At 41.2% G+C, this 23623-nt stretch overlaps 1 protein-coding gene across 1 annotated transcript in view; it reads left to right on the top strand.

Moving 5' to 3' along the window:
• The window catches only part of LOC126428256 (uncharacterized), a 42791-nt gene that overhangs the window by 17258 nt on the left and 1910 nt on the right, over nucleotides 1-23623 (top strand). The window contains exon 4 of the mRNA XM_050090169.1: nucleotides 17394-17509. Coding sequence (XP_049946126.1) covers nucleotides 17394-17499 — 106 coding nt within the window. The 3' untranslated portion in view covers nucleotides 17500-17509. The remainder of the gene's footprint in view (nucleotides 1-17393; nucleotides 17510-23623) is intronic.

Here is a 23623-nt window from a genome sequence, read left to right as displayed (position 1 = left end):
TGCCACTCTGCTGATAATGTTCCAGCACATTCCAAAAAATGGTAAGCATCAGTTATCCTGTGTGTTATTGGGTTTTGTACTTTTTCCTATTGGGCAATTGTGGACATTTCCATTCCGTACTCCGCTGTTTACTCTCCGGCTCATAATGCTGTATCTGTGTTTCATCACCAGTGATGAGTGTGACCGAGAAACCTGTTACCATAGTGATGCAAATGTTTTTGTCAGATGTTCAAGCACTTTTCTTAATGCAACACTCTGAGCTGTTTTGGGACCCATTCTGCACAGATCTTATGAAGCCCAAGTTTGCTGTGAATGATTTCATAGGCAGAACCATGACTAATTTGCAGATGATATGCCACTTCACCAATTGTCACTCATCTGTCTTATCAAAACAGTGTCACATGCATACGTATGTTATAATCATTTTTGGTGACCATTTTTCAGATTTGCTGCTCATTTGTAGACATTCCATTGCAGCAAGACTCTGATACCACTGTTCATCTTTGACAGGTTGTGGTCCCCATTACACTGAACTGACCACAAAAACTGGATCACCACTTGTTCTTCTTTGGTGCAAACTTGTAAGGGAGAGACCATGGTCTATTTGCAACAAAAGAAAGAGAAATGGGGGAATCTGGATTCAACTTTCATAGCAAGACCACAAAAGAGAGAGAGAGAAGTCAGTATGAAGACTTACTCTCACAGTAAAAAATGTCAAACATCTTTCATAATTCTAAGGGGTCATTTAATACACACAAATAGCTGTACAGAAAAAAATGTTTCATTAAATCAGTACAGTTGCTGTCTATCTTTCCTTGTAATTCCCCTCCAACATCTGTGCACCTGTCCCAGTTTTGTAAAGGTATTCTGATCCCTCAGTGAAGAATTCTGCACCTTGATCCTGATAAAAGCTTAGCCCTTTTTCTTTACCTCCTGACTGGTCAGGGCCACAAGGAGGATGAGGTAAGACCTCCCAGCCCACTTGGCCAATAGTTTGCAAAGTTGGTTGTACTATACTAGACCCAACATTGTCTTGGGGAAGCGGCACACAGTCCCTCTGCTATTCCTGACTTTTTTAAATGATGGGGTTGACTTTGCTCGCGGTTCTGTCTGAGTGGTATAGCAGGGTGTACTGAGGAGGGGGGGAGGGGGGGGGACTGGAAATTTTTTAGAATTCCAGTAATTCTTTATTGTGTGGTTTTGACTGGTAAGAAATCATATTGTTGATGTGTTGGTAAATGTGCCAACACCTTGTAGATAGAGGCGGCCTAAATGCACGCTATCTAACGCAGACGGGCGTGAATTCTGGAACAGGATACGTAGTGAATTCTAATAAGAAAAGTATGCAGCTCCTCGAATACTTATCTTTTATTCTTTGTTGTATACATCGTTCTTGATGAGACATTCCATACGATAACTATCAAACTATGTAAGGCTAATGGCGCCTTGCTAGGTCGTAGCCATGGACTTAGCTGAAGGCTATTCTAACTGTCTCTCAGCAAATGAGAGAAAGGCTTCGTCAGTCTAGTTGCTAACAATGTCGTCGTACAACTGGGGCGAGTGCTCGTCCGTATCTCGAGACCTGCCTTGTGGTGGCGCTCGGTCTGCAATCACACAGTGGCGACACGCGGGTCCGACATGTACTAGTGGACCGCGGCCGATTTAAGCTACCACCTAGCAAGTGTGGTGTCTGGCGGTGACACCACATTCCTCCCCCGCAAATCGGCGAACGGTCGTGTGATAAGGCTTCCGCCCGCCGTGGGGAGGACCCCATGTTGACATATGCGATGAGGTGGGGAGCCTAACAACAGGCGAGGCTGTGCCACCCGCACCCGGCCATTCGGTCCGAAGGGAGCTAGGAAACGCCTGAAAACCTAGTCCAGGGTGCACGTCAACATGCGGTGTTTGCACCCGTACAGAGACAGGAGGGGCTGAAGGGTCGACCTCCATTGCGTCGGGGTAGCCGACGCGCGATGACGTCATGTGGTCCGCAGCGGGCAAGAGTTCCATGGCGGAGGACAGCTGGTCACGGGAAGCGATCGGCAGCGCGTGACCCAGGGAGGCGCTCGGCGGCTGCAGCGAAGCGTCGAATGCGGGCGGCGCCGGAGGGAGAACAGGCGGCGGCGGCGGCGGCGGCGACTGCGGCGGCGCGTCGCCATGGGGCAAAATGGAAGGCGTCGTCGGTAACACCTGGGGATGAGGCGAGCCAGTAGATGGGTCCCCAGGGCGCTGACCGGACGGCACTGTCGCTGAAAGCAGACGGGGAGCGGCAGAACCCGGGCGACGACAGAGGTGCAGCTGATTGAGATGCCGACTCACCTCACCAGAGGCCCCCAAAACCAAATACACCGCACGGCCGAGGCAGCGAAGAATGCGCCCTGCGAGCCAACGCCGTGAACCTCGATAGTTGCGATAAAATACAGCGTCGCCTGGAGCAAAACCAGGAGTCTGCCGCTGCACAGTAACCTGATGCGGCGGGTGCAGCAAAGACATCAAGGTTCGATGAGGACGACCGTGGAGCAACTCAGCCGGCGAGCGACCATCTCGGGGCTGAGAGCGATACGAAGACAAAAAGAGCAACAATGCGTCCTCCCGAGAATGCGATTCTTTCAACTTCAACATCTGTGACTTGAAAGTCCGGACCAATCGTTCCGCGGCACCATTTGACTGAGGCGAAAACGGCGTGGAAGTCAGATGTTGAATACCATTGGCCTGGCAGAATGACTGAAATTCTGCGGACATGAATTGTGGGCCATTGTCGGAAACAATAGTCTGCGGAAGACCTTCAATGCAAAAGATAGCAGACAACGCTTGGATGGTGGCAGTTGACGTCATGGAAGACATCCGGACAACAAAAGGAAAATTACTGAAGGCATCTACCAGAACCAACCATCGAGCATTCCAGAATGGACCAGCAAAATCGATGTGCAAGCGTTGCCAAGGGGAAGTGGCTTTTGGCCATGCAAAGACTTTCCGCGGCGGTGCGGATTGTTGTTCGGCACACGCCGGGCACGAAGAACACATATTCGTAATCGCAGCATCGATTCCGAACCAAGTACTGTGCTGACGAGCAAGTTGTTTCGTTCGCACTATACCCCAATGTCCTTGGTGAAGAAGCCGTAAAACAGAGGACTGTAATGAACGTGGGACCACGACTCTGGACTGATCATTATCAGAACGCAACAACAAAACACCACGTCGAACAAAAAGTCTCTCCTTGTGAGCAAAAAATCGGCGAACCAACGGATCCTCGATCCGTGACTTTGACAAGGGCCATTGCGTAGCAACAAAACGCAAAACCGTAGCAAGGACAGGGTCAGCAGCTGTGGCTGTAGCTACACGACGAAAATCAATAGGAAACAATTCGACCACTTCATCTGTTTCTGAATCAATGAACATGCAAGCAAGTTTGGAAGAATCGAATGCTTTATCCTCAGCAACCGGCAAACGGGACAACGCATCGGCGTTTCCGTGCTTAGCAGTGGACCGATACAAGATATTGTAGCGGTACTGCGAGAGGAAAATAGACCAGCGAATGAATTTCTGCGCTGTACGCGGAGGTACAGGCTTGTTCGGATGAAAAAGCGACGTCAAAGGTTTGTGGTCTGTGATGATGGTAAAGTGACGACCATACAAGAAATCATGGAACTTAGTAACACCAAACACGAGAGCCAAAGCTTCTTTCTCTATCTGTGAATAATTTCTTTGCGCAGACGAGAGTAATTTTGACGCAAAGGCAATAGGGCGATCATGCGAGCCAACTTTGTGCGCAAGCACAGCACCGATCCCGAAATCCGATGCATCTACCATCAACAAAAGGGGTTTCTGGGGATTGAATGGCGTAAGGCAAGCATTAGAAAGCAACGCCAATTTCAACTGGCAAAAGGCGCATTCGCATTCCGTCGTCCAGACGAACGGAACACCCTTACGGCGTAAGCTATGAAGCGGAGCTGAAATGGAAGAGGTATTGCGCAGAAAGCGATGATAATAGTTAATTTTACCCAACACACACTGTAGCTGCTTCACATTCTGTGGCAAAGGCAAATCTTGTATGGCACGGAGGTGCTCTGGACTCGGATGTATGCCTTGGGCATTGATGACATGCCCCAGGTATGGTAAGTCATGAGCAAAAAACACACATTTTTCCTTCCGCAAGCGAAGACCATTTTGTCGCAATACCTGAAATAATGTTCGTAGGTGTGCTAAATGCTCGTCGGCCGTCTTTCCGGAGATCACAATATCGTCCAGATAGTTCGCAGCAGTAGGGACCGACGCACAAACAGTTTGTAAATATTGCTGAAACAATGCAGGGGCGGATGCACACCCGAATGGCAGTCTTTTGAAGCGGTACAAACCAAGATGCGTGTTAACCACCAAGACGCGCTGGGATTCGGTGTCCACTGGGATTTGCAAGTACGCATCTGCTAGGTCCAACTTGGAAAAGTATTTACCCAGGCACAGTTTATCAAAAAGATCTTCCGGGCGGGGTAAGGGAAAAGTTGCAGTCACTAGTTGTGGATTCACTGTTGCCTTGAAGTCCACACAAAGTCTCAGTTTTCTGGAAGGTTTTGGCAAAATTACTAAGGGTGAGGCCCAGAGAGAAGCTTGCACACGTTCAATTACACCCTGTGATTCTAGATCATTTAATGTTCTTGCGACCTCATCACGCAATGCGTGGGGAACATTGCGCGCTCGGAAAAATTTCGGTTGCGCGTTTACTTTCAGTTCCAAGTGTGCTTCATAGTTGTTAGCGCAACCAAGGCCCGGTGCAAAAATGTCTGCAAATTCTTCACACAGACGAGAAACACTGTCTGAAGGCACAGTCTGGTTCACTGATAGGACCTGATTTACTATAGACAAGTTAAACAATTGAAATAAATCTAAACCAAACAAGTTCACTGCAGTAGAAGAACGAAGAATGTAAAATGACACAAGTTTTGTGTGTCCCTTGTATGTTGCAAGAAGGCGGCACCGTCCTAACACAGGGATCTGCTGTCCTGAATAACTTTTTAACTGAACATTTGCGGCACACAACGGAGGTTTGCCCAGTTGTTTGTACGTGTCGTGATTGAGCAATGAAACTGCAGCTCCGGTATCGAGCTGGAATGGGATCACTTTGCCATTAATGTCCAAGTCTACAAAAAGTTTATTGTCCCGCTGACGACAAGAGCGACTGTCCCGTGCAATTTGAACTGATACAGGTACAGCATCACTCGCTAATTGACGTGATTTCCGGCGACGTCGACACACACTTGTTGTGGGACGAACACAGTCACTGTTAGAAAGAGTGGCACTGGATGAAGTGGAAGTAACTACATGAATGTCCATGGGGGAAGGTCCACGAGCCTGAGTGTCCTTGGTTCGATTCCGGCGCGAAGCAAAAGGCCGGGAATGATTGTGATTGTCTGATCTGAGCTTCATCTGGCAAACACTTTGAACATGTCCTTTCTTACAACAGTAAAAGCAAGTAGCTTGGCGTGATGGGCAATTTTCACGCGAATGTCGAGTTGCACACCGCGGGCATGATTTCACTGCATTTGTGTGCTGGCGCGGCACACCTGGTTTAGAACGTGGCGGCAGCTGCGCAGATGTGCGCGAGGGCAGTTTACCGGGCCGCGCAGCGCGCCAGACGGGCCGGGTAATGTTACACACGGCTGGCGAAGTTTCAAATGATTCCTGAGCACAGTCAAGTGTGTCTTGCCTATCCAATATGTCTATCACTTGCTGAAGGGAGGGATTAACTAGTTTCAAAATCTGTTCCCGTATGCGAACATCAGAAACGTTCTGTGCAATTGCATCGCGTACCATAGTATCTGAATAAGGAAGGCCACAGTCACATTCAAACGCACAATCCCTAGTAAGGCCTTGCAAAGTTGCAACCCACTCCCGATTAGTTTGACCGGCCGTACGTTTTGTACGAAAGAATGTATACCTTTTTGCAACGACATTTACTGTTTCTTTGAAATAGGCATCTAAAGCAGACAAAATGTCTTCGTATGACAGAGTTGCTACGTCGCGTCGGGGAAACAATTTCACTATCACACAGTAGGTGGACACACCTACACACGAAAGCAAAAATGGCTGCCGCTCATTACCTTGAATTCTGTAGGCGGCGAGATGAAATCCAAACTGGCGTGACCATTCAGTCCAGGTCTCGTGCTGTGCATCAAAATTGCGAAACTGCGGTGCAACTGCATGTTGTGGCTGCGGGAGCGGTGAAGCGGCGGCTGCCGCATCGGTTTGAATGGCACGTTGACCCTGGACGAGCTGTCCAAGGGCATCCAATAACGCCTGCGCCTGCTGAGTCTGCAAGCGATAAAATTCGGACAGTACATCTGGCGAAGCCATGACACAAGTAAATCAGAGCAAGTTACTATCAAAATGACTGCAATGTGGGCGCGTCACCAATACTCGGCGCCAATTTTGTGTTGGTAAATGTGCAAACACCTTGTAGATAGAGGCGGCCTAAATGCACGCTATCTAACGCAGACGGGCGTGAATTCTGGAACAGGATAAGTAGTGAATGGTAGCAAGAAAAGTATGCAGCTCCTCAAATACTTAACTTTATTCCATGTTGTGGTACATCGCTGTTGATAATACAAATAAGACTCTCTTCAGATACGGTTAATGGCGCTTTGCTAGGTCGTAGCCATGGACTTAGCTGAAGGCTATTCTAACGGTCTATCGGCAAATGAGAGAAAGGCTTCGTCAGTCTAGTCGCTAGCAATGTCGTCGTACAACTGGGGCGAGTGCTCGTCCGTATCTCGAGACCTGCCTTGTGGTGGCGCTCGGTCTGCAATCACACAGTGGCGACACGCGGGTCCGACATGTACTAGTGGACCGCCGCCGATTTAAGCTACCACCTAGCAAGTGTGGTGTCTGGCGGTGACACCACAATTGTAACAAAGAATTTTACTTTAGCCAGCTTCTGCAGACTGCAGCAATAAAACATAAGCAAGGGAATAACACCACATAAAACTGCAGATGAAAAGAAAATTCACCATTTACAGCAACAAAACACAGAGCACACTCAAGCATTTTCTGACAGAAAAATGTGTCAAAGATGTGAGGATGAAGACTATGCAATAGTTTGAAACACAAACTGCTTTTGATGAGCTGATTTGAAAAGCGTTACTTTTAATGTAAGTGTCTATTTATGCAAGATGAATTACAGTACATGTAAGAATGTGTGATGAATTTCTTACATAACAGAGTGTTTGACTCTCATTCAATACTAAACACTTCGAGGACCAGCCACTTAGAAAAATGTAGGCCCAAAAGACAACCCATTTGTGTCTTTATTTAAAATTTTACTTGCACATTTGTGTTTGATATATCTTGAAGGATAACACATACTAGAAAAGGCGAATATTATACATGAAAGCTTAGCTTTTCTTATAGCTATACTGTATGTATATTTATTTAAAACATTAACTTTTCCCATTTATGTGTCTGTACTACTTAACAGTCGCATGCTGGTGGCTGACATCACATGTCCTATGCTCTGAGTATCTGCTGGCATTGGTGAGTGAGATCACTAACATGAGCTATGATTGGCTGACAAAAGCACATTGAAATCTCAATTTCAGTGCCTTGGAAGCTACTGTGCTTCATTTGGCGGAATTCGTATTTATTCTTTCGTAATATGAAAATATACCTTCTACATGTTGCCGCGCTTCAAAGAGCTTTCCAAAACACATTGTTTTTTGCTGGGTTTCATTTCCTAAAGTGTCGAGAAGTTCTACACTTATGTATAAAACCTTTACCATTCAAAGAGAACACAGAAAAAATATACCTCCACTCAGGGTATAGTGTATTTTCAGCCAAAAAAAGTGAATTTTTATGAGGAAGAAGTGTATTTTTAACAGGGAAATCTGGGAATTTCTTTTTCTTGTCCATGTATACACGCTGTACAGGCTACTGAAATTGTGTTGCTCTTCCAAAAAATGATTGATAATGGGTCTATGGGCCTGCAAAGCATAGTCAACATGATTGTATCAGACGAGGGTGTGTTTTGAGTTTCTTATAGGCAGACGATGGATGTTTCCACTGCATGTTTTGATGCTTGGACTCCATGTTAAAATGACTTACCAAAATTTCATCTCAGCATTATTGAAGTGATACATGATCTCGGGGCCTATGCAAAATCTCTGTTATTCGTGATTAATCGTAAGTTATCTGAGGACCCACGTAGCTCAAGTCTTAGAGGAGTTCAATTTGCTGTGGATGATGGAATGAGTTATGCCAACACTCACTTGACATTTTTCAGCAATTTATCCAACGGTAAGTCATTTGCCTTTTTGGATAATTTAATCAATACAAGCTTGCAATGTTGAGTCTGACCAACCACCTGAAGTGTTGCTTGTCAGGTACACTTCTACAGCTACCTTTCAACTTTCCACCCATCCATGGAAACTTACACAGACCATGCAACTACTTCTGTATTGTTTGTTCATCTAACAGAAAATTTCTGATGGTTGCACATCTTTGTGAAAGCAAAAATTGGATCACAGTACATTGTTCTTTAAAAGTACTGTCTCTGTACAGACACACCATCATGACTAGGTCCTTAAGCACTAACATATTAATTGAACAAATGGCACTATCTTTTTGTAAAGTAGCAAGCTAACACATATAAAAGCTTCAGTTCCCTGGATTAGGTGTTGTCCTCACTATATATCGCACCCCAGCAAGAAAAGTGACCCATGTTGAAAATTGGCATCTTTAGTTTATGCCACTCAGAAATGCATGTGAAGTGTCCCAATGTGCCTGAGAAATATATTCTCAATTATTGCATTTTTTTAGTTGAGCCACTCTTTTTGCTGTGATGCTATATGTTCATCTGTTTTATTATTGAATGATTCTAGTATTATCACAAACACTCTTTTTAGTCTACGTTCTGCCTCCTTGTATTTCAAAACTCTGTTATTAGAGATGTTCTTTTGTAAAGAGTACATTTTCTTTTGGACTATTGTCATACTTGAAACAGGTAAGTCATTGAAGATTATCATGTTCACTCTGTCTGCCAAAATCATTATTCTTACATTACTCTCCTTCCTCAAAGCTAATCATCTTAGGTAAATGGAAAATTTGTCCTAGGTATTTATGTCTGCCATGCATCTCATGAGGTGGCTTAGGTTATCCAGAAATAAAACATGATGTCTTAGGAGAACAATACTCTCATGATGTTTGTATATAGTCATAAAATCATCTACTATTTAGAGATCTGTTAACGCATTATAATATCTTATGTAATCAATCTAATTCCTGGCTAGCTTCCTGCCCATGATCATATGACCCACTTCAAATAAAAAGATAGAGTTTTTGTACAAATTGTAAGGTAGTGATATGGAATGGTTGTGATTTCAGTAATGTTAATGCCTTGATCAGGAATGTTGAAAATAGAAAGGTTAGCTCAGTACCTAGAAATGTATAGTGGAAAGAGGAAGACCAAAAAAGTATAGAAAAAAGGAAAAATGGAAGAGTGGGGTGTAGAGCCCAAGGAATTCTAGAATACACGCCAAAGATATTTATAAAACGTCTATTACCCCCACCCTACGATCACCAAAAGTACCAAAGAGTGTTCATTGGCATACCAGAGGAGTATATGTAACACGGCCCTACAGAACACATTGAGCTATTCAACCCTCTGATCACTCCTGAAAAGTAGCTCTAAACACTGTTTCCTGAGAGAATATCCCTATCCATACAAATAATCTATGACGTTCTCTCTACGTTTGTTAATAATATTACAAACTTTAACATGTTTAAATATGTTATCCATTTTCCCTCACTGTAGGAAATGAAAGGAAGGAAGGAAGATTGGGTTTAACATCCCATTGACATCGAGGTTATTAGAGATGGAGCACAAGATTGGATAGTGTCAAGGATGGGGAAGTAAGTCAGCCATGCCCTTTCAAAGGAACCATCCCAGACAGACAGACAAATGCAACTCACACACATGACCACAGTCTCTGCCAGCTGAAGCTGGACTGGCTGAGACTGCCAGAGACTGTGGTTATATGTGTATGAATTGCATCTGTGTGTGTCTTTTGTCTATTTTTGATGAAGACCTTGTTGGCCAAAAGCTCACTTTCTGACAGTCTTTCTGTTGTGCTTATCTGTGACTCAGTGTCTCTGCTATACGGTGAGTAGCAACTGTCCTTTTCATAATGTTGTCATATTCCATCCTGGATTTTCCATTGTTGGATGTAAATGTGAGTGTTATTAAGGTATTTGTCTAGCCTTGTATGGAAATGAAACATGGGAAATAAATGTTTCAGAGAAGAAGAGAATAGAAACTTTTGAAATGTGGTTTTACAGAGGAATGTTTGAATTAGATGGATAGACTGCATAACTAATGCAAAGGTTCTGAATTGAGGGAGCATGAATACAGTAAGCAAGTTCAAATGGATAGCTTACAGTAGTTATTCAGAGATGAATAGGCTCGCACAGGACACACTAGTGAGGTAAGCTGATCAAACCAGTCTTAGAATTGAACACCGCAACAGCCTATGAAACTCTTACCAATAAATCTTCTTATGTTTTTTACTCATATCTCCCACAATACTGATATGCTGCTGGCATTTACTCTGAATCTGCTGCATTACTCCAACTAGGATTGATGAAGCATAGAGTGTACACAAAAGCCTACGCAGTTACTTCACCGTATGGAGATACTGTGACTGCGGTGGCCCTTTGCGTACTTGTTACACACAAAACCACAATACAAAGCCTCTAAACAATTCCATACTCTGAACAGCTAAATTGCTATGTTGTTTAAATATCAAATATCTTGGAAGCACAATAACTGAAGACTTGAGATGTCACCAGGAGGCGAAAACTCAAATTTCCATAGCGAAGGAGGCTTTCAACAGAAAGAGGAGACTGTTATGTGGCAAATTAGATAAAGGTCTAAGGAAAAGGCGTGGCAAATGTTTAGTCTGGAGTGCGGCACTATACGGGGCAGAAACATGGATGCTGAGACGAGTGGCTCGAAGACCTCTTAAGTAATAGAACCCAATACATTGTCCTCGATGGTGAGTGTTCATCAGAGGTGAGGGTATCATCTGGAGTGCCCCTGGGAAGTGTGGTAGGTCCGCTGTTGTTTTCTATCTACATAAATGACCTTTTGGATGGGGTGGATAGCAATGTGGGGCTGTTTGCTGATGATGCTGTGGTGTACGGGAAGGTATCATCGTTGAGTGACTGTAGGAGGATACAAGATGACTTGGACAGGATTTGTGATTAGTGTAAAGAATGGCAACTAACTTTAAATATAGATAAATGTAAATTAATGCAGATGAATAGGAAAAAGAATCCCGTAATGCTTGAATACTCCATTAGTAGTGTAGAACTTGGCACAGTCACGTCGATTAAATATTTGGGCGTAACATTGCAGAGCGATATGAAGTGGGACAAGCATGTAATGGCAGTTGTGGGGAAGGCGGATAGTCATCTTCGGTTCATTGGTAGAATTTTGGAAATATGTTGTTCATCTGTAAAGGAGACTGCTTATAAAACGCTAATACGACCTATTCTTGAGTACTGCTCAAGCGTTTGGGTTCCCTATCAGGTCGGATTGAGGGGGGACATAGAAGCAATTCAGAGGCGGGCTGCTAGATTTGTTACTGGTAGGTTTGATCATCACGCGAGTGTTACGGAAATGCTTCAGGAACTCAGGTGGGAGTCTCTGGAGGAAAGGAAGCATTCTTTTCGTGAATCACTATTGAGGAAATTTAGAGAACCAGCATTTGAGGCTGACTGCAGTACAATTTTACTGCCGCCAACTTATATTTTGTGGAAAGACCACAAAGATAAGATAAGAGAGATTAGGGCTCGTACAGAGGCATATAGGCAGTCATTTTTCCCTCGTTCTGTTTGGGAGTCAAACAGGGAGAGAAGATGCTAGTTCTGGTACAAGGTACCCTCCGCCATGCACCGTATGGTGGATTGCGGAGTATGTATGTAGATGTAGATGTAGAGAGGATGAAAAAAGATTAGAAGCATTTTAGATGTGGATGTGGAGGAGAATGGAGAGGATAAGCTGGATGGAAAAAGTGAGTAATGAAAGAGTATTGGAAAGGGTTGGTGAGAGAAGATGTCTGCTGAAGGTTTTAAGAAAAAGTATAAAGAACTGGTTGGGCCATTCGTTGAGAAGGGAGTGCTTGCTAGCAGATGCTTTGCAAGGACTGGTTTGTGGGAGAAGACTGAAAGGAAGAAGGAGATACAAGATGATAGACGACATAAAGGGAAGGGGAAATTATGCAGACCTGAAGAGGATGGCAGAAGACCGGGCAGCCTGGAGAACTACCATGTGAAAACCTGCCTTTTGGCAGAACACACTGATGAATGAATTAAATATCATTACTATCATGCATTCTTCTTCGTGGATGTAGGGTTACACATCATCTGCTGGAGTGAGGTGTGATACCACACAATGGGAAAATTTTTAAAAACTCACAGATATTAACCTACTAACAGCAGATGAACAGTTGCTCTACAGCATAACTGAGAAGGCAGCAACTTTTTTCTCAGTGTATCAGCTTTTTTTCTAATCATATTTAATTAAATTTATATGGCATTGGTGTGACTAGCATTAAGCAGAATAGTGACAGTTTATTGTATATATAGTACAGAACATGATAATTAAACAAATGAAGATATTCTGAAATACAAATGTGTTTTATTCCCTCTCTTTCTAGAAATTCTTTTCAGGTGTTTGAAATTAATTGAGCACCATTGTCTGACACGGTTGCTTCTAGTGCACCACATTTGGAAAAGTTTGTCCCCTCAATTTTTGAAATAAGACTTTTATGTGTTGTCTTCTTAATTTTATACATATAATTTTGGCGAGGTGTCCAACTATCTCTTCAGTGCAGATGCTTACAAGGCTCTGACTCGTACCGGAATCAGTGAAACGCTGCAACTAATGAGGCTAATGGGCAAGGGGCACTACATTAGTAGTGTGTGGATTAGTTTAGAATTTCGGTCTAACGGGAGGCACTGAACAAGGTGGCGCAGTGGTTCATACACTGGACTCACATTCGGGAGGACAATGGTTCAAATCGGTGTCCGGCCATCCTGATTTAGGTTTTCTGTTATTTTCCTAAATTGCTTCAGACAAATGACAGGATGGCTGTTTTCAAAGGGCATGGCTGACTTCCTTCCCCATCCTTCTGTAATATGTTGGGACCGATGACCTCGCTGTTTGGTCCCGTCCCCCAAATCGACCAACCAACTGATCTGACGGGAGGCATGCTAGGGTAGTCTGTGCAGTTATGATGTCCATTGCGTCTGGATGGCTCAGTGGTCAGAGCATTTGCCTAGCAAGTGGGAGACCCAGGTTTGAATCCCAATCTGGCACAAATTTTAAACTTTACCCATTGGTTTCAATCAATGTGCACAGGCAGCCAACGTCTTCAGTTCCTTTGTGACTTCTTAATTTGGTATAATTGAACAAATTTTGAAAATCACATTCCAGGTGATCTAGATAGAGGTCCATAAATGTCTGCTGCCATTGGTTCATGGATAGTATTCTGCTTGTAGTTGCTGTATGTTTTGTTACTAACTTTTATTCAGACATTTATCATAAATATAAAAATTTTTCCTTACCTTCATTGCCATGTCATACAAGTGTTGTCACTGCAAACATTTTACTGTCCATAACTTTCATGTAGGCTTACACATTTTATGAACACATCAATAAATCTCCTGGTTAATGTAATTTCCAGTTTTCAGAATCAACACATGTTCTTCTAAACAAAATTTGCACATGTAATTTATGAACTGATTAATCTTCACATGTACCAACGTTCCAAAATAGTTCTTTACAAGTCTTCGATTCTGGTCATTGTTTTGGTATTATTTACTATGCCTAGAAAATCTTCTAGACTTTGGAGAGAGGACCAGCGATTTTGGCATATAAATTGCAAGATGCAAGTGTGCCAACAACTTGCAGCTAAGGGAGCTTAATGTGCTGGGGAAGGTTGGTTAACTCACGTAAAAGTGCAAATACGAGGGTTGGAACTTTATAGTGGTAACTATTTATTTACAGCTTGTACAAAATAGATACGTGTTTCAAACTTTTACCGACCCTCAAAGAATCTACCAGCATTGTGTATAAACCATTGCCAGCAATTAGGAAGTTGTAGGGTACTCTTAGCAGTGCCAACTCTGTTGACAGTTCGAGTGGCACGGTCTATTGCCCGACGAATTTGTAGCAGTTTTGAAGTGAGTGCCGTGAAGTGTTTCCTTCAGTTTAGAAATCTAGTTGGACTCACGAGGGCGTAAGTCAGGTAAGTGCAGTAGATGGTATAGCATTTAGCAGCCCCATCAGTCAAACAAATCATTAACAGCTTGTACTGTACGTGCTTGAGCATTGTCCTGCAAAATGGTGGTCAGGTCCTGCAGAAAGTGTCCTCACTTCAGTATCTAAGCTGGTCGTAGGTTGTGTTCCAAAAATGAACAGCATAGAGACAGAAGTGACGACACTTTCTGCAGGACCTGACCACCATTTTGCAGGACAATGCTCAAGCACATACAGTGCAAGCTGTTACTGATTTGATGGAGCTGTTAAGTGCTATACCATATACTGCACTCCCCTGACTAAAGCTCTCATGAGTTCAACTCGATTTCTAAACCGAAGGAAACGCTTCAGAACTGCTACAAATTCATTGGGCAATAGACTGTGCTGCTCGAACTGTCAAGACAACTGGCACTGCTAAGAGTATTCTACGACTTCCACATCACTGACAGTGGGTTACACACAATGCTGGTGACTACTTTGAAGGTCAGTAAAACTTTGAAACACGTATCCATTTTGCACGAGGTGTAAATAAATAGTTGCCACTATTAAAGTTCCAACTCTCATATATCAAAATGTCTTGATTTAAATGTCTTTGAAGTGGCCAGATAAATCTATAAGTTAGTTCCCTTCTTTTACATCCCTAACAATGAGCAGGACGTATTTGCCTTTTTTGTGCTGTGACAGGTGAATTTTTCATTCTGGTTCCAAACTTTTACTTTATCATAATTTTTACATTAGACCGCCATAGCTTGCTCACCGATATAGATTTTTGTTGATTTGGGTGATGACTGATCCAGTATAGGTTTGTTTATTGTCTTTCAAACCATTTTTCTTGTATTGTGGCAGTGGATAAAGCCTTCAAAAAACAAGAGAATGACCAATGTATTTGTCTAGCTTCTTACAAAATTTGAACTGATTCACACAACTCTGAAACATATAAGTGGCATATGTAAAAAAAACTCACAAATAATATGTTTTTGATATGTATATCTACAGATAAAGATTAATGGATAAAAAATTTCATTTTGAGTTTATCCATTTATCTACCTTGGTGCAAAGTTTGAACCAATTCATACAAGTGTAAAGTATAAAAGTGGTGCATTTCAAAAACCTCACAGAAAAAAGTGTTTTGTGTGTGTGAAACCCAAACAGCACACGTACCAATGGTGCCATTACCTGAACATTAATTTCAGTCCAATTAAAATTTTTTGCAAAAGTAATTAATCAATTTGCACAATTTATCTGGGCACCAGCTCTGGCTCCTCATTCAAACCTTGCTTAAGATACTCTAACATAGCTACAGTAAGACAGGTGTTTGAATGGCTATACAAATTGCCGCTGCTACAGAATAAACCAAAAGTTTTTTATCCCACGTTCCCAGCTCAAATAGGAATCGAACACCAAGAATCCCAAAACTGCGATTCTGTGTGCAACCTTCTCAAACATATTTGTTACAGCACTTCTGCACTATAATAATAATGTTCAGGCAATCCAGCCAGTAGCAAAGTCCCTATCCACTCTTCATTCTCCAGGAACTTCATTTTATTGAGCTTAAATGCATCGTTATGATCCTATTGCAATAGTCATCTATTGAGTTGCATTTATCAAATTTGATTGTAATTAATCTCCTGAGCAAGTCCGCTCTTCATATGAGTCCAGAGTGTTGGATACTTTTTCCAGGGCTGTCCATGCTTTTGCTGCCATATTTGTGTCCCTTGTATGGGAATTATTTGTCTTGCCCATGAAGAGAACAATCCAGGAATGGCCTCTTTTCTTCCAAGGATTGCCAGTTTCATTGGATCTGAAGGAACGAAAAGATTGACACACCTGATCACGTATTCTTTTGTTGATAATTGTAATATAATTAATGTGAAAGCTTTGTGAAAGAACATGCTATTAAATGGAAATCAGTACGTTCACTACAATGACTATACATGTATGAATGCTTAACAACCACAGAGTAATAGTAACAACAATGTGCAAACTGAAAACTGTCAATATCAATTTACGTATCACAACACTGCCAAAGTCTTTCTATTATCAAATTTTCTTTTCTTTATTTGTCATATTATTATTAAAATTTATCCTTAGCCCATTCTTGAAATTATTTCTGTGAGTGCCAAAATTTCTTCTCCCCTCATAAATTCTTTTACAATTCTGGTTATGAACACCCACCATCCCTCATACAGTCATGCACGCTTGTGTGTGAATGCCAGAACACACACACACACACACACACACACACACACACACACACACACACTCTCTGTCTCTGTCTCTTTCTCTCTCTCTGATGTTCCCAGGATTATAATTTTGTCCATCATTTCTTTTTAGAGCCCTAGCCAGTTTGCCCATGTCAATTTTCCTTACAATCCCCCTTTCAGTGGTTCAGTTTGTAATTCAAGAAAAGGTTGCCTAAATGCACTAATCTTTTCAATTCATTTTTACAAAATTGTTTCATGCTCCCAAAACTTTTACTATAATCTGGCACATTCCATAATTCACTCGCTCAGGTTCTGACTAAAATTTAAGAACCCTTCCTCAAATTCTGCATAAGACAGATTACAAGTAGAATTTTGATTTGTGTAAGATAATGCTTCAAAAAAATACTGACAGCCTTTATTTTGAGATAATAGTGGCATTCCTGGGTGTTGAATGAGATCTACACAATGTAAATTACCATTACCTGGAAATATTTTCACAGGTACATTTGTGCACATTTTTTGTAGGTACTCCTTGCTCTAATTCAGTTTTTTTTCATATTATCAAAATTTCCTTCCAGCACAGAAACATAGTTTTACAATCTTTAGCATTATTTGTTAAATTTTCTTTGATATCTTTAAATTTTACACCAAATTCAAGTATCTTTCCACTACTAATACAGCTGAGCAAATCTACTTTATAATCCAAATCCTCTTCTACATTTATCAAATTTGACCCATCCCTTCTTACCATGCTGTGAATAAAATTGTCATATGAGTAAGTACTTTAATTCTCTTCTTTAGCCTGAAATTGTTTCTGTGATTGATCTACTTGAACTGGTGCATACAAATTAATATTGTACTTTTCATTGTCTTCCACACAGAGAGCTAGTATTTGTCCGCTGTTTTGGAGACCAAAGAAAAGTAGATGAAATGTGTGCTCTGATGCCAGATGTGAAGGTAGAAGGAACGCTGATGGCGTGGAAATGAAAATGTTTTGGTGAGTAACACTGTGTTTCCTACCAAGTAAGGGTGGTCCAGCTAGAAATCCTAATTTTTTCTTCTTGTGATTTTCTAAATTCTGTCCAGCTATCTTGCAACCAGTCTCTTGACCTCTCCATATAAGAACTGCATGAATCCCTCCCTTGCAATATTGCTGCTTTTGTCACTATATTGAGATTCATCAAGGAAAACAAATAGTTGGCTATGTCTTTCTAAGCTCTGCTGTGCTTTGCCGATGAAAAGTTACTGTAAATTATTACATTCTATTAACAGCAAATGGTGTAATCAAAATGGAGGAGTTGTGTGTTAGGGATTGTTGAGCCCTGTTTCTAATGACAGTGAAGTAAATGCATGAAGTTTGGCAGATACATTAGTAGTGTTTTTGTTTTGCTTCATGGTATTTTTCACCATAACAACTAATATATTGATAAATGGATGAGATTAATATGTTGCTATGAAAAGAGCCCTGAAATACTTTTTAGGGATGCTGTGCTGTGACTTTATTTGGATAATTAATTTTCAACAAAACAAAATATATCATGTTCATATTATTCTGGAACTGGCTTACTATAAAGGGAACACTGTTTCAGTACTGTAACTCGCTATAAAGATCAACATATCTTTCTTACTTTACAGTTATTGAAAAGGTTACTGAAAATTATTTCGTTATCGATACTGATGTTACAGTAAGCAATGTTTGTCCAACATCAAAATTTTGCAGTGGATTTTTGTTAACAGTAAAACACCAGTAAGTACCACGACTAACACGAGAACATGAGGCTATTACTATCCTAAAATGTTTTTACTATAATGTTTGCCAGACCACAACTACACACAGCAAATTTCTTTTATGTCATGAAGGTAAATTATCTTTTTGCTTTTTGTGATGTGTTTTACAGGTGGACACGGGCTGCAGATGATGTTATGTTAATAAAACATAACATCATCTGCAGCCCGTGTCCACCTGTAAAACACACCATAAAATCTGCTGCTCTTCCCTGCAATCCCGAAAGCTGAAAGAAATAATTTTAGTTCACTGTTACCTGTCCGCTTCTTGGCGGTATGACTGGTTTCATTTAATGCAGTTTGAATGCGACGTGGCAGCGGTTCGTTCGTTCGTAGCGCAGCTCTGCACCACGGATAATATTTAAAAAGCTGAAAATGTCTTAAAAGAATGGGATAAAATACTAGGCAAGCTTATTACAAATCATAATGCAAGTTTTCAGTAAGTAACTCTGTTCAAAACATTTAGACAGAATAAATTCTTACACACCTTTACAAATCAATTCCTAATGGCGTCCTTCTCTCAATCTTGACAAAAGAATGCTACACAAGCATACAATATAGCATCACAGGATCTTCCAACACACGTATCTCCAAAAGTCAACAGAGAAATTAATGCTCAGTCACTATTATTTATACTCGGTTTGACATATTCTCATCTTTGTTTGATATTTAATAAGTATCATCTGTGGCGGTTTCAGTACTCGCCGACACTGATATTATCCTTAAAAAAGAAAATAAAAAAGAAAAATCGGTACACTGTTCTATACAAGTATAAAACATGACACATAATGGTTTCTCTTTATCACATAAAGTTCACACAATCATTGTCCATGCAATTACAATCATACAGTTCAATTATTCTTATCTTTTTTTTTTTTAATAAGTGTTTTGCCAGGAGACGTTACATATTCCATTAGCTATGGGTTTATTTATTGACTGTTATTTTTTATTTGCAGTTCACTGTTGCTGTTAGTGTTTACATATCGTCATTTTGTCATCATTTGGGCATAGTGAATGGAGCTAAGGATGCTGGGAAATTGAGTGCCAAGTGGAGAAATCGGAAAATCTCCAACATATTCTTGTATCTGAGTTCAATATAGGAGTGACAGTAGTGGTGGCAGCCAGAAACATTTGCACCATGTATGGGGATAATGCCACTGGACAGAGCACAGCACTTTATGGAGGATTGTTTAGATGTTAGTGACCCTCCACATTCCGTAAGTCCTTCAGGGTTTGGTGAAGGTCATTGAATGCATTAATCCTCAATGATCCACTTCAGTGCAGTGGAGAACTGGCAAATGTGATGAACTGTGATCATTCCACCATTGCGCGACACTTGCATGCAATGGGGAAGGTTCAAAAATTGAGTGTATGGCTACTACATGCTCTAAACCAAAATCACAAAAATCAGTGGGTGTGCATCTCTCCTTGCTCGTCATCAATTGACTCACGAACAACACTGACCATTCCTACCCTGTACTATTACTGGTGATGAGAAATATTGTCTTTATGCTAACTCAAGGAAAAGAAATAAGTGGTTGAGCCCAAACAAAGCAGCAACTACCTGTACAAAGATCCACCCACCTGCACAAAATATAATGTTATGCATCTGGGGAAACAGCGATGGTGTAGTGTACTACAAATTGCTTCCCTGTGGCGTAACCATCATTGCTGACATTTCTTGCCAACAACTGAGATGCCTTGCGGATGCAGTCCAAAACAATGACCAGGAATACAGCATTAAGTAATGCTATTCCATAAATGGCATCTGTCTGCATTCTGCTAGACTGCCAAAAAACATTGTACAAGTCTTAGGTCGGGAAGTCATTCCATGTCCACTTTATTTACTCGTTCTTGCATCCTCAGATTTTCATCTTTTCTGCTCTCTATCGAATAGCCTTCAAGGCAGTTTCTTTCTGGATTAAAATGCATTCTGAAAAAGGCTCAATGAGTTCTTCGTCTCAAAACTGTGTGGTCGCTGCAGTCACAGAATTGAAAATTTACTGTGGCATTGGCAGACTGTTGTAAATAGTGAAGGAGAATACAGGGTGCGTCAAAAAAAATGTATACACACTTTGAAGCATCATAGAAAATTTATTTCCCATTCTAAAATGTTAAATTTCTGGAAACGGAAAGCTTAAAGTCCAATTGGAAAAATAAATGTACTTTGCAAATGTGATTAATGTTCAAACTGGTGGCCTTCAGCATCAATACATTTCTGACTACGAGTCATCACTGATTCCGTACCTCGTACCAAAGTGTCCAATGAGATTTCTGCACACACCGCCTGAATCTCATTCCAAAGTGTGTCCAGGCTACATGGTTTACGTTTGTACACCTCATCTTTTACTGTGCCCATAAGAAGAAATCCAGCGGCGTGAGGTCTGGAGAGCGTGCAGGAAACTCGATTGGTCCCCTGCGTCCTATCCACTGGCCTGGCATATTGTGATCCAAGTATGTTCGTACGTCCCTTTGATAGTGTGGCAGGGCGCCATCTTGTTGGAAATAAAACTCAATTACCGTATAATGCATGAATGGCAGGGAATATGGAGTCAGCAAACATTGTTAGGTTCGTTTCTCCAGCAACAGTACCTTCAAAGTGGAAAGGCCCAATGAGTCCGCTTGCAGACAAACCACACCACACATTTACACCAGGCAAATTCACAGCCTTTTCAACTGTAATGTGAGGATTATCTTCAGCCCAGTACACACAATTGTGTCTATTGACAGTTCCATTGAGTTTGAATTGGGCTTCATCCGACCAAATTATGCTACCCATAAATCCCGGTTCACATCTCACCGTCTCCTGAACCCATTCACAAAATTCTAACCTTCCATCTGGATCGTCATCACTTGGCTGCTGCACCAGCCTTGGAATGTACACACGAAACTTGCCTTTCTTCAGAATGCGTAGCACACTACTAGCACTTACATTTTTGAGGTGAACGCTGAAACAGTTCCAAGACCGCAGTTGTGGAATCATCACTTGTAGCTGTACGAGGTCGCCCTGATCCACCTTTATGCACATCACACACTGTTCCATGAGTTTTGAATTTGTCTCGTAGATGTGTAATTGTTAACCTTGAAGGTGGTTCTGTACCTTACTCACTTCTCCACTGTCTTCGAACCGCAGCTACATTGTCAAACTTCCAGTACCACTTAATTATCTGCTTCCACGCTTCAAAGCTCAAACGTACGTCTGCCATGTTGCAGTTACTTCCTTGCCACTGCTGCCACCTGTTGAAGAAACAAAACATTACTTTCTCACAGATATTTAATGGGAAATAAATTGTCTATGACAGTTCAAAGTGTGTATACATTTTTTTGACGCACCCTGTATATTATTGATTGTTAAAGTCTCTGTTAAGTGTATTTGTGGTGTTTATCAAGCTTATGGAAAAACACTACAAACTTATACACTAAACAAATAATACTGTAATTAAAGTCCGCCTGCTTTGCTCAGTGGTAACATGCTTGCCTTCCATGCAGTGGGCCCGTGTTTGATTCCCGGCCAGGTTGGAGATTTTCTCCGCTTGTGGACTGGGTGTTATGTTATCCTCATAACCGGCATGCAAGTCACCCAATATGGTGTAGACTGAAATAAGACTTGCACGCAGCGGCTGAACTTCCTCGGATGGGGCCTTCCGGTCAACAATGCCACACGCTCATTTCGTTTTCTACTGTAATTAAAATACATTTTTATATTCTGTAGCACAAAATACTTGATTAGGGTTTCATGTTACTGTAGTTCAGACCATTGTCTGTACAATTATTTTGTCGATGCAGGGAAAAGCAAAATATCAACATTGTTCAATGAGATATATCTTGTAATTGATTCTGAAGCCTGACAGGATGCAGATACTTCTAATTGATGGAAAACCTTATATATTTTTCCACTGTGTTTTAGTAATGTCGAGCTAATGATGAACACTTTGCATGTAAATGGAATCACTGCTTTTAGGGAAACAACTGTCTTCACTTGTCACTGTGGACTGCTTCATTGCATCAGATAATTTTTACTAAATTTTTTTCTGAAACCTAAGTATATTTCGTAACAACAAACTGACTAGCATGTTGGGCTGCAAATTTTCCCAACAAACTACAGTGACAAAATTGTATCTTGTGGCCTTTTCTTCTTGCAGTTATTTTGTAACAAGTTCTTCCGACATTGTCAGTGTATGGTTTATCATTTTCACATTTATCATTACCCAGGGTGGCTGAGCAGTAATATACTATGGGTGCAAACTAACTTTTGAATGAATAAGCTTAGACTCACAGCCAAACCATTGTTTGTGATCTTGTTTCTATTACAGACCACAGTGGCTGCTTTCAGTGGCACATGCAGTGCTAAATGCCATTATTTATCCAAACAGTACAAGATGATACGACCTGGCTACTATCTAAGAAACTCATACGAATGATCAAGCTGAGTTCACTGCAAGAGATTTGATTCCATGCTCATATCAAAGTAATCCTGCACACCTGGCAGAACTACATTTCTGCAACTTTTTCCATACAGATTTATCAGTTTTATAATGGTGTAAGTAGTTTTAATGAAAATGAAACAGCATTGAAAAATATAACTGAAATTAACTACAGTGTTTAAAAGTTGCACACAACAAATGAAATGTGCTCGACTCATTCCTCGATATTATGCTTATATATTCTGCTACGTATTACATACTTTTACTGTTATGATTATGGTGCTCGTCATTGAAATGCTCATACATTTTATCTTTTATTGTGCTTTTGCCGTTGTGTTTATACTGCATTCTTGTACGTGAGTAAAAGATATTTACATTGGATATTGTGCTTGTTCAATTAGCTATTAAATTTTATTCAATCGTCTCAGTGATTATAGTGTTGTTCTACTCCAGTGAACTGGTATCACATTTCCTTGATACCTTAGCTCTGGATTTACAATCTTTCTTTGGTATCACCTGCATCTCTGACCTGGTTCAACACTGCAGTCACTTTTCCTTTTTTTCAGACTATGACACACACTTTTTTCTTTGAAAAATTGCCTTCAGAATTCAGCTGTGTCTTATACTCTAAATTAATGTAAATGAGCAGATAAAAAAAATCTGCTCACTAAGCGGCGGCAAGGGAACACACCCAGAAAAAGATTTAACTTTCACAAGCTTTCAGAGCCAGTGGCTCCTTCTTCTGGCAGAAACGTTGAAGGTGAAGGAAAATAGCACAAAGATAGAAAACGAATGATAGTTTGAACAAGACAGATGACAACAAAGACTGATGAAGGGTAAATAAGAAGGAATGATGGGGCTCTGAAAGCTTGTGCAAGTTAAATACTTTTCTGTGTGTGTTA

Source organism: Schistocerca serialis, chromosome 12 (assembly GCF_023864345.2).
Source record: "Schistocerca serialis cubense isolate TAMUIC-IGC-003099 chromosome 12, iqSchSeri2.2, whole genome shotgun sequence".
Taxonomy (NCBI): Eukaryota; Metazoa; Arthropoda; class Insecta; order Orthoptera; family Acrididae; genus Schistocerca; species Schistocerca serialis.
Note: the sequence above shows the minus strand (reverse complement) of the source record. Positions and strands in the feature narration are given on the sequence as shown.